The sequence below is a fragment of the Nilaparvata lugens genome, chromosome 7 (genome assembly GCF_014356525.2).
Source record: "Nilaparvata lugens isolate BPH chromosome 7, ASM1435652v1, whole genome shotgun sequence".
Lineage (NCBI taxonomy): Eukaryota > Metazoa > Arthropoda > Insecta > Hemiptera > Delphacidae > Nilaparvata > Nilaparvata lugens.
The window spans coordinates 59,290,580-59,310,528 of record NC_052510.1 but is presented as its reverse complement, the minus strand read 5'-3'; the positions used below and the strand labels follow the sequence as shown (position 1 = coordinate 59,310,528).

General features: G+C 34.0%; 1 protein-coding gene across 1 annotated transcript in view; it reads left to right on the top strand.

Annotated features, from left to right (window-relative positions):
• The first annotated feature begins 579 nt into the window (after positions 1-579).
• The window catches only part of LOC111056365 (O-acyltransferase like protein), a 70,651-nt gene continuing 51,281 nt past the window's right edge, over positions 580-19,949 (top strand). The window contains exons 1-3 of the mRNA XM_039433250.1: positions 580-759; positions 9,489-11,428; positions 17,236-17,396. Coding sequence (XP_039289184.1) covers positions 11,080-11,428; positions 17,236-17,396 — 510 coding nt within the window. The 5' untranslated portion in view covers positions 580-759; positions 9,489-11,079. The remainder of the gene's footprint in view (positions 760-9,488; positions 11,429-17,235; positions 17,397-19,949) is intronic.

The following is a 19,949-nucleotide window of genomic DNA, read 5'->3' as shown; positions in this document are numbered from 1 at the left end:
TATAAAAAAATATTAATAACTTAATCCTTATAGATTCTATTAGATTGGACAGAACTTATCAAACACATATGATCATCATGTGCATGATAAGTTATGTTCAATCTAATAGAATCTATAAGGATTAAGCTATTAACATTTTGTTTATAACTTTGGTGTAAACGCAGCTTTGGTCTCAAGTTGACTCACTCTGAAACTTCATTGGAAAAGTGATGTTCAATAATGTATTCTGCATGAGAATATCAGACAGAGAAATCTGCTGATTATCACCCATGTGAATCGTGTGATTAGCAAAACTTGTATCAGTTTGTTGATTAGTTAAATGTATTGGGCTTGAATCCATTTGAAAATTTAAACTATTTAAAAACTGTGATGAATCGTAGAAAAATTGTCATAAATATCCTATTACGTAATCAACTAAGCCAGTAAGAAGTGAATATGAAAGAGATTTTCGCTTGCACTTAAAGAGTGTAGAGCACTAATGCGCTTAACAAAAGCACTAGTGATTCTTTCTGTTTTCGATTGTTTGAACAGCTGTTGAAATCACACGAGATTTGAAAATTTAAAAATCTATTCCACTGTGTATGAGCCTAGAAACATTTCAAGTGTTCATTCCGCTTCTAACGTTCATTGTGCACATTCGATTTTTGTAACATTTGTTGTTTTTGTATGAGTGAACTCTTGCGGAGTATGTTTTTATATTAGTTTTTGTGCGGATAAACTCACTGGATTACTGTGACTCTGGGTTATCGTTCATATAAGGTGAGATTTATAAGAACCACTAGCCGTCAGGCTCGCTTCGCTCGCCATATTCGTCTAGCCAGGGAGCTTCGCCCCCTGGACCCCCGACTGGATCGTCCAAGAGTGAAATCAGCAGGCTCGCTTTGCTCGCCTGCATTTTTCATTAGAGCATTTTTATCATATGTTAGGACAATCCAGTCGGGGTCCAGACTAAACGTCTGGCTAAACGGATATGGCGAGCGAAGCGAGCCTGACGGCTAGTAATATAATGTTCCCAGGATTGAAGTAGCAGTGCCAAATCAATTTTTCCGCGATAAATGCTTTTAAATCTTCAACTTGGTGCCAACCTAACAAAGTCAACTCAACTTAATGCCAATCTGACAAAATTATTAATTTAGTTGCCAGTTAACAACTGTTTCGAAGAGGTACTCTATCTAGATTATAGTTCTATAGTAACATATGATAATTATGGAAATTTCAATTATAGTTAAGAGATTGGGAGAAGAAGAATAAACATGCTAAAAGACGAACTTTAAACCCTTAAAAAGAACCCTTAGGGTTAAAATATTGCCAAAAGATTTCTTAGTGCGCCTCCAAAGGGCCAACTGAACATACCTACCAAATTTGAACTTTTTTGGTCCGATAGATTCTTAGTTATGCGAGTGAGTGAGTGAGTGAGTGAGTCAGTCAGTCAGTCAGTGAGTGAGTGCCATTTCGCCGTTTGCACAGTGACAGTTTAAGCTAAACTTCATTTTAAACTAGATTTAATCCGTATCAAGTACTGTTTGCTATAATGTGTTTCATTTTGAGTTTAAGCCAACAGCTGATTAAATTCAGTTTAAGTTTTGACTGTGCAAACGACCCTAAGAAGAGTAGAGCATCATTCAAGACTTAGCAATAGATTGTCATTTGTGATAAAGAATCAATCAATAAAGACCTGACAACAAAATAAACTATTGTAGAAAATTGATAACTGATCATCATCATCATCATCCACGGCTCTACAATCCAAAACGGATCTTGGCCTCCTTCAGCAATCGCCTCCATTCTACTCTGTCCATGGCAACTCGTCTCCAATTTCTTACACCAAGCCTCCTTGCATCTTCAGTGACTGAGTTCATCCATCTCAGTCTTGGTCGACCAGGGCATCTTCTTCCTTCCATGTTGTAATTCATGATTATTTTAGCCGGATATGAGTCATCAGCTCATTCAACATGGCCTGCCCACCTGAGTCTCCCTACTCTAATAATAGCCAGTGCATTGGTGTGGCCGTACATATCATACAGATCCCTATTCTATCTTCTGTGCCACACTCCATCAATTTGCACACCACCAAAAATTCGGCGTAGAATCTTTCGTTCGAAAATGTTGATCATATTCTCATCCAGATAACTGATAACTGATAAAAACGTATAGATGAGGCTAAATTCCTGCTTTAAATGTTACCTATTTCACCTCTGAACAGTGTTTTGACCAAGTAAACGACGGTATCGTTACTTCTATTTTTTCTATTAACCTTGAAATAAATATTCTACGTGACTTTCAACGAAAGCCAAATTTTTGTTAGCAACGTTTTCTTAGCACATTTTTGGACGCCTTAAGTTCCTTATTGGAAGACAATGAATCGTTTGAACGTGTTTGAAGCAAGTTTTCTATAATCATTTAAAAATAATTGTTGCACAGAACACATTTAAAGGGAGTTATTTCACTGAACACAATACTTCAAATAGTCTATTGGAGAAAAATTTTACCAGGAAAAGCTATATACAGTACACATTTGCTCTCCTCTTTTGTTAGTGATAAGCTGATGAGTGCTATTGAAACTATGATAGGAAATGAGTGGTTTTCCAACACTAAAAAGAGAAGAACATTATTTAAACCTGAAAAGAGAAGATAGTATCCCAATTCATTCATTGAGATATTCAATAATGCGTCGTATGTTATTTGAACACTGAAAATTGATTCTATGATAGAATTCAAGCATATTAATTGATCAAGTCGTAACAAAACTTTATTTTCGCCACACTGCACAGAAAGCAGCTGTTTTCCAGTCCCTATGTAGATCTGAAAGACATTGCTTGCAGACGACTCTCGTCTGACGTCAGAACAGGTTTTCTTTCCGGTCTAGGCCGGAAAGAGTACCCTTTCCAGCCGCTAACATGGAACTAAGAAAGGTGATCAAAAAAAAGCTGATCAAAAACTTTTCATTATTTGTGTTCATTATTCAATAATTAAAACATTTATAATAATATCATCTTATTATCATTTGAAAGAATAAAAAAGTATAAACTCAACCTCCCACATAATTGAACATCATCTTTTAGGTTATTTAGACAAATCAGAATAAAAAATAAAAATACTTGTACAATTTCCTGATATTCAGATTACCTCAGATTTGCTAGAGCTTTCACCTTCCACTTCTGCTTTCGGAAGTGCTTAGTAAACAACACTATTCTCATATTATATATATTGTTTATTTTTGTGTGTGGCGAAAAATAGCGTTCGCACCACAGGCAAAAATGTTTTTCCGGCTCTCAATCTCTTCTAGTCCTCGGCCTACGGCCTCGGACTTGAAAACCGATTTCGAGCCGGAAAAATCTCATTTTCTGCTCTAGGTGCGAAATATACTATTTCCAAGATCTGATGAAAACTCTCATCAAATTGGAGGAAGTGCCTTGACAATCTTCCACATTCCTGAAATTTTCAACTCTAGTTTAAAGCTTATTCATTGTTGGAAAGGTAGACACAGGAGTCACAATTATTATTAGTCAAAGGTAATTTTCGCTTACAGAAATAGGGAAGATAAGATAAAGATGTATGAGAACAACATACATTTTTCAATGTACAAAAGTTAGTTAATCAATTATAATAATAATTATAATTATAATAATTATTATAATTAATCAATTAGATGCTCACACCATCCATATTCTATGTTTACTACCTACAAAATCGCAATATAAGTTGGAAAGTATTGGTTAGAAGGATGAAAAGTAAAAAAAAATTTGGTCCGACCACCCTGCGTGATTGTTTGTTATGCAATTGTTTGTGGAAGAAGGAGAAAGACGAGAAGAGATAGAAGAAAAAGAGAATATGAGAGGTTTCAAAAGTTCCACTTGATAGAAAATACATTGTTGCTATATCATCTAATGAATGAATCATCAATGAGCAGTGAAGAGTTTCTTATATTGATGGAAATGTTGGAATTGTGATAATTATACCATTGGTATTGGCTCACTCTACTCATAACAATAGTCACATTTTAGTCATTTAATTCATCAATCTAATACCATTTGAAATGTAACAAAAATGATACCAATTTTCTATTGAAAGCTCCGAAAGGAGAGCGTTGCTGTATAGCTGTGTTTACACCAGAGTTGTCAACAAAATGTTGGCTAGAAATAGTACTGTATGTGAGAAGTGAAGTAATTTGTTGTGAACCTAGTTGAGAATGTTGGTGTAAACGCGGCTATGCAGAGACTAAAAATAAACTCTCTACTCGTGATATTTTTCAAAGTTTTTCGATTTGTATATTATTAAGCTATCAAAATGAAAATTTTTTCTCAGGAAAACATTTTTTTCCGATCATTGATTTTTGAGATATGAGCGCCTAAAGTTTAAATTTTTGGGACAGAACATTTCAAATTCGGTAAGAGATAAATCCATGAGTTAAAAGGATTGATTCTCCTGTTGATCTAGTAAAACAAACATTTTTTGAAAATATCAATTTTTGAAAAATTTATTCAATTTACCAGAAATTACCAAAAATAACTCAACAAAAAGTTATTTTTGGTTATTTTTAGTAAATTGAATAACTTCCTTAGAAATGTATATTTTCCAAAAATTTTTGTTTTACCAGATCAACAGTACCATGAAGAATCTATCCTTTAAATCTCAAGGATTTATCTCTTACCGAATTTGAAATGTTCTGTCCCAAAAATTTAAACTTTAGGCGCTCATATCTCAAAAAGTAATGACGAAAAAATGTTTTCCTGAGAAAAATTTTTCATTTTGATAGCTTGATGATTCACAAATCGAAAAACTTTGAAAAATATCACAAGTAGAGAGTTTATTTTTAGGTTCTGCATATCCTTAAGCCGCGTTTACACCAACATTCTCGACTAGGTTCACAACAAATTACTTAACGTTTCACATACTATTTCTAGCCAACATTTTGTTGACAACTTTGGTGTAAACGCAGCTATACAGCACGGATCTTATGAAGCTTTTCAATAGAGACTCGGTATCATTTTTGTTACATTTGAAATATACATAGATTGATGAATTAAATGACTGAAATGTGACTATTGTTATGAGTAGAGTGAGCCAATACCAATGGTATAATTATCACAATTTCATCATTTCCATCAATATAAGAAACTCTTCACTGTTCATTGATGATTCATTAACTAGATGATATAGAAACAATGTATTTTATATCAAATGGAACTTTTGAAATCTCTCATATTCACTTTTGCTTCTATCTCTTCTCGTCTTTCTCCTTCTTCCACAAACAATTGCATAACAAACAATCATACAGACAATTTTTAGGTGGTCATACAATTTATTTGGACTTTTCATCCTTCTAACCAATACTTTTCCAACTTATGCCCGGTCTACACGACAACGATATTAGCGCAAACCTGCCATGTTTGCGCTAAGTTTATTTTTAGCACTTGCACAGTCTTAATAGATAAATGAACAGTCAAATAATGTTGAATGAAGGTCTAGTAAATGGAATCAAATACTTGGAGGGCCTGTGGAGTTAAATTAAATGTTGTCTAGAAATAGTTTGTAATAGTAGTATAGTAATTCGTTGTAAATTCAGTTGACAAATCTAGTGTAATAGATGAATGAACAGTCAAATGATGAATGAAGGCCCCGTATATGGGATCAAATACTTTGAGCTATGCCTGGGGCGTCCGCCAAAATGAGAGGGATCCGAGTCCCTTTGTTTGACTGCTGAACTGGACTAAAGGGATTGATATAGATGTATTCAAACAAATAGAGAAGAAATTGTGGAACTTGGGCGAAGAAAGCAATGTGATACTTGATGGAGGTGAAAGAAGTCGGAGATCAAAGACGATGTAACCTTGTTCCGAGGGTTAGTTGAATTCAAGAAAGGGCCAGCCGATGGAATAAAATATTGCAGGGGGAAACTTCCCCTATATTTGGCAACTTGTATTTGAGCTCTGATCTTTGGTTGTAGCGTATTGTCGGATCAGTGTTACTGCAAACAATGCGATTCTTGTTCAGGGGTTCAGAAAAACTTGAGATGTGCTGCAGAATATGGAATCGATGTAAGTAAAAAAGTTGAGGCGCTAGATTTGGGAGAGACATGAGGATACGTGAGGAGGTTAGGTAGCCTATTCAAGGCTGATTTGATCAAGAAGAGATGTATTTCTGGTTTTCTCATTTATTGAGGATATTTCTATCATAAGATAGCATAAGAAGATATCCATGTTTTATGTTCCAAATTTCACTTTATGACAGGTCGATTGTTGTCGATTAGCCTACTGTCGACTATAATGATCTATTGTCGATTATTAACTGTCTTGACCGGGTGAGAGACTGAGAGTGTATTTATTTATCCATTTATTTATTTGAAGTCTATAATTATCAGCCAGTTGGCAAAAGAGATGTTGGCAGACCACGCAAGCGTTGGCAATAATAGGATTTTTTATGTTTATTTGAATAATTGGCTAGATGTGAGTCGGAACAGGTTAAAGCCTAATCCTTGTTTGTAAGAAGAAGAAGAAGAAGATTTATTTATTTATTCACATTGTGTACAAATACTTAACATGAGGAAAGGCACAACAGGCTCATGCACAGAACTGTCCCATTCCCAATTTATACTATAAATTAATATAGAAATCAAAATGTTGGTTGTATGAAAGGCACAGTATTTATTTATTCATTTAAGAATACAATAATCATAATATAATTATGAAATTTGAGGAAAAACTAGGTTGAACCTGTACTATTTCTCTCCAAAAATTTTGATAAAAAGTTAATGTTGTCCAAAGGCAAAGTTTATGAAATCAGTATTGCAGATCACGGAAAAGAGCTATTCAGAATATCGGCTTCAACAAACAATGTAATTTGGTACATAAACGCCCTATACCATGGGACATGATATTTTCATTTTTATTATTAAAATTTTTCCAATTTGTAATGAACTGTTATCAAAATGATTTTTTTTTGTAAATACTCCCAGATGCGGTCAAGCTAGAGCTTTGCATATTATGCGTAATGTAATCAGGAGGATTCATTAATATTAACTTTTAATTGTTCATATGTATATTGTATTATTACAAAAATTTTATTATGAGTTTTCTGATGAATAGAATCATAATTTATTATTGATTATTCATTATTATTATACATCTTCTCATCTCCTGTGCATGGTTCTATCTTGTATCTGGCATTATTGTTTCATATCAATTAGAATAGAATAATTCCAATTCAAAACTTTTGAGCTAAGTTTTCGTTTCGGTTTTCAATGCTGGGTGAATGTTCAATTCATCAAGATAGATTTTCATTCAAATATACTCAGGTGTATTTGAATGAGGATTTTGCAAAATCATAAATTCTTTTTATCAAATCAAGATAAACCGTCTTAGTTGTTTGTTTAATGACCAAACCAAACCAACCAATAAACGTCTTAGTTGTTTGGTTACACTCTATCAACCAATGATAAATTGGACCTAATTAAAGAGCAGAGTTTATCATTGAGAGTTTATCGGAGTTTATCATGAAGAGCTTTAATTCAATTAATAATTGATTAATCAAGTGAAGAGCAGCATATATTATATAACAATCTTTATATTACATAAATATGAAGCATTGAGCGAGCAATATTTGACGTAGCATTTCCCTAGCGTCCTTTGCCACTCTATCCTTTCATCGCTCTGTTGGTTTTACACTTTGTTACTTGTTCAAAATACTGTACTTGTAGATAAAAAATACATGAACAATATATGATAATCAGAGTAACTCAAATGAAAGAAGAAGAAACCCCCATCTAAATACAAATCCATGTAGACAATCCAAAGTTAAAATTGATTGTAGCGATCAATCCAATATCAGTAGGCTTCAAAGCTTCACGATGTCTGGAGACCTCTCCTTATAGCCTTTCCTTTGCTATCCTTATCTCTCCTTTCCTCTTCTTATAGCCTCTCCTTTAGGCGTCACCCGAGCCTATGTTAATTTGTCTCGCTGTCCTGTCGTTAGCGTGAAGAGACTCTCTGTTGCCGCTAAGACAGCTGTTGTGTCTGAAAGGGTTTCTAAATTTAAATTTCCAGAGGCATCTTCCGCGTTTGAGGCGAGAGACAAAGAGAGCACGCTAGAGTGAACCCAACACGTCTACAAAGGCGCCTCTTGAAAAAAAAGGCAACAAGACATTAATTGGTTAGGTGTGGATTTATTCGGCGTCTTGGCAAACGACGAAAATTAACGGTCAGCTTTTACAGAACCTTTTGATGCTGCAGTCTGGAAGGAGTTTGTTCCATTTTGTCCATTAATATAACATAGAAATAATTTGTACTCGTAGCCTCCTGAAGTTCTGACACCATAAATCTAAGTTTAATGTGGCTTTTTCCTCTTCAGATGAGATTCGAGATCTATGTAACGCCTGAACGTTTATAAACTTTGAGAGAAATAAATGAAACGATTTTAAAAAACCTCATTATTCATCAATTTTTATCATTATAATAAATGGTTATTTTGATGCACACAAATTATGTATATCTATTTATCTATTTTATTCACAATCACAAATCATAATTAAAATATGATTGGGAGAAGACAACAGGCATAGCCCAAAACTGTCTTCTACCAGATTTTTACAAATAAAAGTTTCAAAAAGAATGAGGTTGGATTTCACTTTTTACTTCAGTGAATTTTAGTAAACTTTCAGTTTAGACTCAGTGAATTTAGTGTTATCGAAAAGGTTCAAAACCTCAATGTATTTATAACTAGCACGTAACCCGTGCTCCGCAAGGGTCCACTTCAAAACTTTGACAAACTGATAACTTGACGTACTGAAATCTTGAAGAAAAATAGGCCTGTAACCACGCTAGATAGAATTAGAAGCTGTATATTAGAATCTATCAATTGAAATTGAAATATGCAAAATTTCAAGTTAATCAGTCCATTAGTTCAGACGACCGTGATGATGCGTCATTCGTGTATATGTCCTATCTCGTGCATGTATAGGACGATTCTCTTATCTCCTTTCTATATTATATAGATACATCGATTTCTAGCTACTTGTGAATCGCCCAAGAATCCATTTTCCAATAAAATAGAGTCGAAGATGTATAACAATTGATACAATAAGAAATTGGAGCAGAATTTATAAGGTTATAGATGATGAAACTTCACCCACTACTTGAAATGAAAGTACTAATAGGAGAGATATTTCCTTATGAAGAACTCACTGATGAAATGATAATAGTAATTTAAATAGATGACGTAATTGGTTTTATAGAGATAAATTGAAATTGAAATTGAGAAATGATAAGATCATGAGTTTCTGTTTGTGAGGAAGCTGAACTGCATTGATGTTTATTCTGTAAATGAGTAAATTAATAAATGAATGAATAAATGAATATTAATGAATCAATATATTATAGATATATAATAGATAATATATAATAGACAATATATGCTAGATCAATATATTACATTTAATTTATATCCAATGAATCATATATTTCCTAACAAATTCCTTTTGTGTTCTGTTCCAGGAAGGTATCAAAATCCAAAAGAAATCGCACCGTATTTGGAGAAATGAACAACACTTAACCACAAACTAACAGCCCATCCTCCAACTTAGATAGGAGTGAATCACATATAATTCAAACTTTGTTAAAACCATTGGTTAGTCAGTAAACAATCAGTCAATATTCGAATCTTATTTCACGGAAAATTATTCAGTTATATAGTGACAAGTGAACCATTAATCAATTAATATAATTCAAACTTTGGTAAAATCATCGGTGAGTTAGTAAACAATGAGTCAATATTCAAATTTCATCTCACAGAGAATTGTTTAGTTAGTGACAAGTGAACGTTAATTAATTAATATAATATTCAAACTTTATTAAAATCATCGGTTAGTCAGAAAACAATGAGTCAATCTTCTAATCTCATCTCACAGAGAATTGTTTAGTTAGTGACAAGTGAACCTCAATTAATTGATTCAATTCAAACTTGGTTAAAAGCATCGATTAGTCAGTAAACGATGAGTCGATATTCGAAGCATTCCACTTTTTTGTGAGACTCACCGTTTCTATTTCTCTCAGTGAGACAACTCCACGTTATCTCTCTTCATGCGAAATTCTACAATTTATTGAAAGTCGCATCAATTGTTCTGAATTCTGATTGCTTCTACGTGCTTTCCATAGGAGAAAGAGAGAGAAGAGAGTGTGTGAGAGCGAAGAACCTGAAGTGCTCAACTCACACTCGCTCACACTCTCAAATTTTTCAGATTAGATAAACAAGGCAGGGAAAATTGTTCAGTTAGTGACTACAAGTGAACCATTATTTGTTTGCACATCGCAGTGTTCGTACAGTGTGTTAGCCTGAGTTATGACATACTAGACATACTTATGTTTTATGTAATTGTTGAGTTGATTTTGGATATTATTGATTTCTGTGAGTCTTTAGTGTTCAGAAACATATTTTGAGTAAAACAAGATGAAACATGGTTAATGATTTGGATCATCAAATTCTGTGACTTTCCGTGTTTGAGTTCACCATATTTTTCTAAATTCTGTGAGTTAAATTTGATTGAACATGGCTAATGATTTGAATCATCGAATTCTGTGACTTTCCCTGTTTGAGATTACCATTTTTTTCAAATTCTGTAAGTTAAATCTGATGGAACATGGTTAATGATTTGAATAATTGAGCTCTGTGACTTTCCGTGTTCGAAGTCACCATATTTTTGTAAATTCTGAGTAAAACTTGATGGGACATGGTTAATGATTCAGGGTATCATCGAATTCTGTGAGTCTTCCCTGTTTGAGATTACCATATTTTTTCAAATTCTGTGAGTTAAATTTGATGAAACATGATCAATGATTTGAATCATTGAAGTCTGTGAGCCTACGTGTTTGGAATCATCATATTTTTCCAACTTCTGTGAGTTAAATTTGATTGAACATGGTTTATGATTTGAATCATTGAGCTCTGTGAGTCCTCGTGTTTGAAGTCACCATATTTTCTCAACTTCTGTGAGTTAAATTTGATGAAACATGGTAGATGATTCACTGAGAGTGTGTAGCTAAGGGTTTTGAAGTGATGCACTCAGGTGTTCAAGTGTAATGTACCCGGATGCTAGTATCCCACAACCTTGACAGTTTCAAACCAACCATGGTTAAGCAACGATCCTGTATCCTGCAATTTGTGATCGCATTGACGACATGCATTTGCATGGTAATGTCCAGCTCAGCCCATCCGTCCAGGGTTCATGCTGACTCCCCGACCTTCGAAGGGAATCCTCTACTGGAAGGAGTCATCATCCCTCCCGCCATTGAGTTCTGGGGTAACAGCACAAGGACTTTCATTCACACCAGTACCGGGTTTCCTGACATCCCCCTGTCGACCACCTATCAGCAGTGCTTCAGTGACATTGATTTTGCCATTCAGAGCTTCTTTGATGGAGCGCTGTGGGCTCTGCAAAGTGAGTACATTCTAGCTATTCCATTTGAGAGTAATACTAGTTGATTAATGAAATAAATGTTGATTCATATAAGAATCATGAAATCAGAAATTTAGTTTTATTACGATTAAGGATGTGCAAAGGCTAAAAATAAATATGAGTTTTAGTTTATCAGAGATTGACAATGGTGTAATAACCGAAAACGGTCTTTCTAATTATCAATAAATCAGTGTTTTTTTGACAATTTCTTAGTCTTTTCCATTCAAGCTAAAAATAAATTTTCACAAGTTCTTTGATTTGTATATCATCAAGCTATCAAAATGAAAAAGTTTTCACAAGAAAAATTTTTTTCTGATCATTACGTTTTGAGATATGAGCACCGAAAGATTAAATTTTTGGGATAGAACATTTCAAAATCAGTAAGAGATAAATCCATGAGGATTAGAGGATAGATTCTTCATGTTATTGTTGATCTAGTAGAACAAAAGTTTTCTAAAAATATCAATTTCAAACATACCTATTCAATTCACTAAATTAACTTCTAGTTGAGTTATTTTTGGTGAAGTGAATAACTTTCTCAAAAATTTATATTTTCAGAAAATATTTGTTTCACTAGATCAACAATACCATGAAGAATCTATCCTCTAAGTCTCATGGATTTATATCTTACCGAATTTGAAATGTTCTGTCCCAAAAATTCAAACTTCAGGCGCTCATATCTCAAAAAGTAATGATCAGAAAAAAAATGTTTGCCTGAGAAAACTTTTCCATTTTGATAGCTTGATGTTATACACATCGAAATACTTGTAAAAATATCACGAGTAGAAAGTTTATTTTCAGCCTTTGCACAGCCTTAATGAATGAGGAAATAAGAATAGACCGAAGAAATCCTTAATGATCATAGCCAGACTAACCAAACAATGAAAGTATTATCTGAAGGGTGTTTTCTGGGAACCACTTAGTTTTAGATGAGCCTCAACTTATCAAGACATCATAAATTTATAGTTTTATTACAACTAATGACTAAAAAATTATGTTCAAATAAGAATTGACCGGAGAAATCCTCAATGATCATAGACAGACTAACCAAATAATGAAAGTATTATCTGAAGGTTGTTTCTGGGAGCCAATCAGTTTCAGATGAGCCTCAACGTATCAAGAAATCATAAATTTAGTTTTATTACAATTAATGACTAAGAAATTAAGATCAAATAAGAATTGACCAAAGAAATCCTTAATGATTATAGACAGACTAACCAAATAATGAGAGTATTATCTGAAGGGTGTTTTCTGGGATCCACTTAGTTTTAGATGAGCCTTTACTTATCAAGAAATCATAAATTTGGTTTCATCAGAATTGATGAATGAGGAACTAAGATGAAATAAGAATTGACCAGTGAAATCCTTAATGATCATAGACAGACTAACCAAATAATGAGAGTATTATCTGAAGGGTGTTTTCTGGGAGCAGCTTTGTTTTAGACGAGAATCAACTTGTAGAGTTGATTTGGTTCAATGTATCTGAAAACTCAGAAGTTTTGAGAGAATTACAAAAATTACATATGCTCCCAGTGTGCACTCTGTAGAAGGTCCACGATAGAGGGATATAGGGAATTGGTAAGAAGTCTTTGTCTGGTAATAGTGAAGGTGCGTACAGACTTATACGCTACGAACACGCGCATTTCGCTTTCCATCAGCTGATGGAAAACTGATGCTTAGTTTATCAGTATTTGTAAAGAAGCAGTGAATTACAAGTATAGCATCAGCTGATGAACCGTGAAATTTGTTTGTTCGTGGCGGTTGAATCAGTACGCACCTTATTCATAGTCAATATCGGGGCACCGAGCTTCTCTCGTTATTTTTATCCTATTATATTAAGCAAGCAATTTCTGTATTTATATAATCACCTGGTTATTTTTATATCTGGTTATCTATGTTTAACGGATCTCGAAAACGGTTCTAACGATTTTCACGAAATTTGGAACATAGTAAGTTTATGATATAAAGATTCGATTGCACTAGGTCTCATCCTTGAGGAAACTCGCTGAACGACATTAAAAGAATAATTCATCCTTGGCTGAAACAGCTGTGGATAGTAAAAAGTGAGTAAGTGAAAAATCAAAATATCGCATCCCCGAACTTCATAAGATGACATTTATAGCCAGCTGTGAAATATAAACACGATCATTTTAGATAATTGTATTCTGTTTATCGATAAATAAAAATAACAAGCGAAGCTCGGTGCCCCGATATTTTATTGATAAACAGAACACAATTCTCTAAAATGATTGTGTTTATATTTCACAGCAGGCTATATTATGTCATCTTATGAATTTCGGGGATGCGATATTTTGATTTTTCACATACTCACTCGCTCACTCACTTTTTTACTATCCACAGACGACGAAAGTCCCAGCTGTTTCAGCCAAGGATGAATGTCGTTCAGAGAGTTTTCCCAAGGATGAGACCTAGTGCAATCGAATTTTTTTATCATAAATCTACTATGTTCCAAATTTCGTGAAAATCGTTAGAGCCGCTTTCGAGATCCGTTGAACATATATAACCAGGTATTAATATGAATAACCAGATATGAATATAAATAACCCGATATAAAAATACAGAAATTGCTCGCTTATAATAGGATTAGTCATTACATTACTAATATTACTTTCGTCACAAATGTCGATGAAACGTTATCTGATTTTTGTAAGAATTTAGCTTTGATCTACTCATATTCTCGTTATAGAGAAACAATTAATTGGAACAATTATTAAGAAAACCAATTAATTCTGTTCTTAAGTATCATTCTATGAGAATCTCTCCTTCTAGTCATTCAATAAACTTTGAAAATTGGAAGCATCTATTCCCAGCATAATTCATTCATCATGGTTTTCAGTGACTCTCCTGGGCTTTCGCACTGATAATGAGAGAGATGGATAAATTTACAGTTCAATGAAGTACCAGGAACTGATTTAGATGCAAATATTTCAATTATTAGTGGAACTGGCTCGAACAGCCACCCTTCAAATCAAATGAAATCATTTTTTTATTTTGACAAAAAAAAACACAACTCAGTGAAATAAAGATATAAACTTCTATACAGATATAAAATTCTATACAGTTAGTTCCTGTCAAAATAAAAATACTACTTGCTAAATTATTCTCAATTTGTATGCAAGTAGGAGGTCAGTGAAAAAAAAGTTTTTAATGCTACGTGACAAAAAATAGCACAGCTCTCAATAACCTGAGTAATCTCAGAGATAAGATGTAGCTGTGACATAACTTGACATGAGTGATCATTCTTCTTACATGAAACCCCATATTATTACAGTGAGCAATTTCTTTTATTAGTGGAACTGGCCAGAATAGCCACCCTTTCAACGGAAGAATCGAAAGCAAAGCTTTTAGTAGGCTTTTCTATGAAATCTCAGAGATAAAATGTAGCTCTGACATAACTTGATATGAGTAGTCAAATTCTTCTTACATTAGACCCCATATTAGCCTACAGTAAAAAATTTAAATTATTAGTTTAACTTTCCAGAATAGTCACCCTCCCAACAGAAGAATTGAAAGCACAGCTTTTAGTATTCTATGTAATCTCAGAGATAAGATGTAACTCTGACATAACTTGACGTGAGTGGTCGCATAACTTGACGTGAGAGGTGAGTCTTCTCACCTGAAACTATATTACAGTATCCATAATCCACTTCCATATCGATGGATTGAGCGGTTCTGTCTTATCTGAAGAGCTTCCAATTCAAAAATGTTTATGACACACATGGTAAAAGCGGAGGTCATGTGAATATGAATGAAAATATTTCGATACACTCCATAGTAAATTTTGCAGGGTTTTCCCATCTCTTATCAGTTCTTATGGTCTACGTCAACTCACAATAAATTGATCGAAGACCCACTCCATTCAATAGAGTGAAAAAACAATAATTGGAAATAAACTGCTCTCTATAAAAGCTCAGTCTGAATTTGAAATTTCCCAATATGGAATTGATAAAAATAGTTATTATTCATGATAGTATTCCATTATCACAAAATTAATGATCATGGAATAACTCTATTGAAAAATGTATGTTAATAAATTAAAGAATTGGGTTTTTGAGAAACTATTGAATTTTTTTAAGAAAGACTTGGAATTCACACATTTTCTTCAATTTTAATCTCAAGTTGAATTTAGTTTTCCGTTTCCTTTGTTATACCTTAGAGAAAGGGTTTTATCTTCCTCATATAATATGCTTAAGAGATACGGTACACTAAAAGTTTTGATTTACAGTTCAGATTTGAATCTTTGTATTGCTAATTTACAATATAATTTTTTTTATCTTAATCATAACATCATTATTATCTATTCAAACCCAAAGTATCTAAGCTCGCAACCTTCATTGAGAATGATGGATTGTCGGTGTTCATATTCACAGAGCATAGAAGTATTCGTGTCGAAATAGCAAGAAAGAAGAATACAGATTGTTAGTTTCCGTTCTAGATCTATGAAATGCGACCGTCTAGACTTTTAATTAAGGATTGCTATATTTTCGTGGGCGGTTGCAATTTGCGAGAAAACATCTCTTCAATTCGAAGTATGAATTACAAGAAAGAAGAGAAAAAAAATATTTGTTGAATTCAAAATACAATTGTCTTTATTAAACGCTATGCGATTGAGGTAATTTTTTGATCAAATTCTCCATCAAGTATAATTTATTAAATATTTAATTGGGTTAAACTATTGATCAAGGTAACTTTTCGATCAAATATCGAGTATAATTTTATTGAATATGGGTTATATTATTGATATTTGAAAAGAGATTGCATTGTTCTTTCATAGAGATTTCATTGTCATTTAAAAAAGATGTCATTCTCATTTCAAGGAGAATAAGCCATTATACTACAATAGTCATAGCCTGAGATGGAATCGCCTTCTCAATAGAATGAATAGTTCCTTGAACCTTGAAGAATTGAACATTTTTGTTCATCATTAGACTTCTCTGGTCCATAAGCTTCTATATGAACTCTAGATTCTAGTTTTCAATGAACTTCAAAAGAAAACGCTCCAAGTAACTTTCTTCTAATGCAATATCAAGACTGTTCCAACGAACTTTGAAGTCACTTTACTACAAATTTTTGGCAGCACTCTACCGTCTTGAATTTTAGCCAACACAAATTAATCCAATTAAAATTTGATTAATGGATTACTTATTTTACTACTCTCTCACTACTTTGTTTTTTTAAGTTGGTAGAAACTCCCATTTCAAGCTTCAAATACATTTTAAGAAATACAGTCGAGTGCACGTGCTTGATAGATCATTTTTAATTTTAATTATTCGCAAAAGACCAATATCGATAGAGTACACCCCGTATCAAGAGTTGACCTCTATAACATGGAATATCCCAATTAATATTCATAATTTCATTCAAATAAAACCGTACATTGCTTTCAATTAATTAATAACATTGATTATTAACAATCAATTCATAGAACCTAGGCTGATACTCATGAAATTTCATAATACTTCGTAAAGCAGTCACATCTCATTCTGCTTTGAAATATCTTTAAAATTTAATAATTTAGTCTGATATCTTAATTCTTATCACTATAAAACTGTGTTCTTTATTAATGTGTATGGGGCCAATTGAATATGTAATATCAATATTATTTTGAAAAAGAACAAGGAGGACCAATTCAGTCATCTCAGAAGTTTTGAAGAACCCGTTCTGCTAACAAATCATTCCAAAGTTATCATTATATTATTCATAGGAAAACTTCGCACTGTCTAAATGAAGTGAGGAGTCAAATCTGAGACATTTTTCGTATTTTCCAGTGGAAGATGCGAGTTCCAAAGTGCAATCTGGTATTTTGGAGGGCAACATAGTTGACCTTGGTCAATATGACGAATGCCTGAAAATCAAAACAGACCGCTTCAAAGGGCAACACTGTCTTGTACCAATTGTGGCCAAAATTAACGAATCCACACCATTTCATGTGAGTATTTTGTGAAATTCCATCTGTATACATCATCATTATCAGTTAAATCTCATCTATACTAGTAGTTCTGTGAACAGTAGACCTCACGCAGTATTCTCATCCACAAGTACCTGATGTCAACTGTTTTAAATGTTAACAAAATCGGTTCACGTTTGAATTTGTATTCCATAATTTATTAATATTTATTTTGATTTAAACAATGAATAGAATATATTTCTATTCCAGAATTTATATAATAATCATCCAGTTCCGTGACAATCTTTCAATCTAATGAAAACTATTTTTTTTCAATCAAAAATATTATAATTTCTTCAGCATTATTTAGTTCATTTATTATTTTTAATCACCTATTAAATTAGTTTTTTCGAATGTGAGAATATTGATACTGATGGACACGCATAATAATACCATGACTGCAAAACAAAATATTGAAACCAAAGACCTTAAGCTGCGATTAGACCAAATTTATCAACAAAATGTTAATAACTCAATCCTTATAGATTATATTAGATTGAACATAACTTATCATACACATGATAAACATGTGTGTTTGTCAACTTGTGTTCCATCTAATAGAATGTATAAGGATTAAGTTAACATTTTGTTAATAACTTTGGTGTAAACCCAGCTTAAAGATGCATACCTCTTCAAGGTCTTTGATTGAAACTATAGACCTTATACACTTCATACTTATACTTACTTCATACTTCTGTCCTTCGTCATTGACCAACTTCCTGGATGGACGGCGTCATTTTATATTCAGACCTAATTTGGTCGTCGTTGATTGTAAAATTTATACAAAACTTGTCAAACATTAACTTTTTTAAAGTTTAAAAATAGATCGAGATGGTCGGTCAGATTCTAAGTCACTTGAATCAAATTAAAGACTTGTCGGCCTCAAAGTATTCAGCCACAGAGTAGAATGGCATCCCACGCAGCCAGGCTCTAATCCTTCCACCAAAACTTGTCATCCAGATCCCTCACCATGTCTGGCAGCGCATTGAAGATCTTCTGTGCCAGTACAGGGAAACAGTCTCTTTTCTTGTTCAATCTGCAGAAGGGTACATCAATTTTTGCTTTCCCTCTGCTATTATACGAATGCTTATCAGCTCTTCTTGTCATTGAGTGATAATGACTTTTTATGTGTAGCGAGGAGAGCAGAATATACTGGTTGAACACCGTATAGATACCCAGTCTGATGAAGATCGGCCGACAGTGATCAAGGTATCCGGCTGAGTCCAAAATTCTTAATGCCTTTTTCTGTTGAAGAAGCACATCATTACATTCGGGCGCATGTCCCCACATCTGCAGTCCGTAGATAATATGGCTGTGGAACAAGGCAAAGTAGACTTCAACAAGATGCTTCCTTGGAATAAGAGGCTTTAGACGTCCGAGTAGAAATATTACCCTGGATAGCTTCAGACAAAGTTTGTTGGTATGGCTACCCCAGGTGAGTCTTGAATCCAGCGTAAATCCTAGTAGGATTGCGATTGATGAGCTGGTTTGTACTGAGGCTACAGGTAGTCTCTTGTGTCTTGTCTTCATTTAGACTCAGCTTATTATTGTTGAACCACTGTTTTGCTAGTCCAAAAATATCTGCAGCCGCCTTCTGCGCCAACAATGGTGTTCTCCCTCTGGCAAAGATTGTGGTGTCGTCAGCAAAAAGTAGGATGCCTCCCAGCAAACCAAGGTCATTGATCATAATCAGAAAAAGGAGGGGTCCAATCACTGATCCTTGTGGCACCCCATGATTAACCTGTAGAGGACCTTAGTTAACTCCCTCCAGCGAAAGGATCTGCCTTCTGTCTGTTAGGTAGGATTCCAGGGTGGCAAGGACCCGACCTACAACTCCATACACTTTAAGTTTCTCCAGCAGAATATCATGTGGGACACACTCAAATGCCTTACTCAGGTCTGCCAGAGCCAACGCCACTGAGTCCTCCTCTTCAAAAGAATCTAGGATGTCACACACCAGCTTGGAAACAGCTGTGACTGTTGATTTACCGCGCCTGAAACCGTGCTGCACACTTGAAAATAGGTTATTGCTCTCAAAGTGGTCCATTAGTTGAATCTTTATGAAGGCTTCAAAGATCTTGGCCAGTGCGGGAATAATAGAAATTGGCCTGTAGCTTCTCAGGGCTGTAGGGTCAACCTTCTTGAAGATAGGCACTGTTCTAGCCAGTTTTAGGGCTATGGGGATATATCCTTTGCTAAGGCATGCATTCAACACTACACTAAGAGGATGGGCAATGACATCAATAATAAATTTCAACAGGTCAACTGACATACCGTAGATATCTTGAGTCTTTTTATTTCCGAAGTGACTCACCATTCAAATAATGTCTTCTGGTGTTACTGGGTCCCAGTCCTCCATTTCTAAAGTACCATCTCTGGGTTGCTGAAAGAGTCTGCCAGCAGCCACCTGTGATCTGTCTGTTTCTGGTAGGGCACTGACAATTTTTTCCAGCTCCTGTATCAGGAAATTATTGAATTCATCAGGGCTTGCTTTGACTCTGGGCTTCAAACTTTGCTTACTTGGTCCTGAAATAC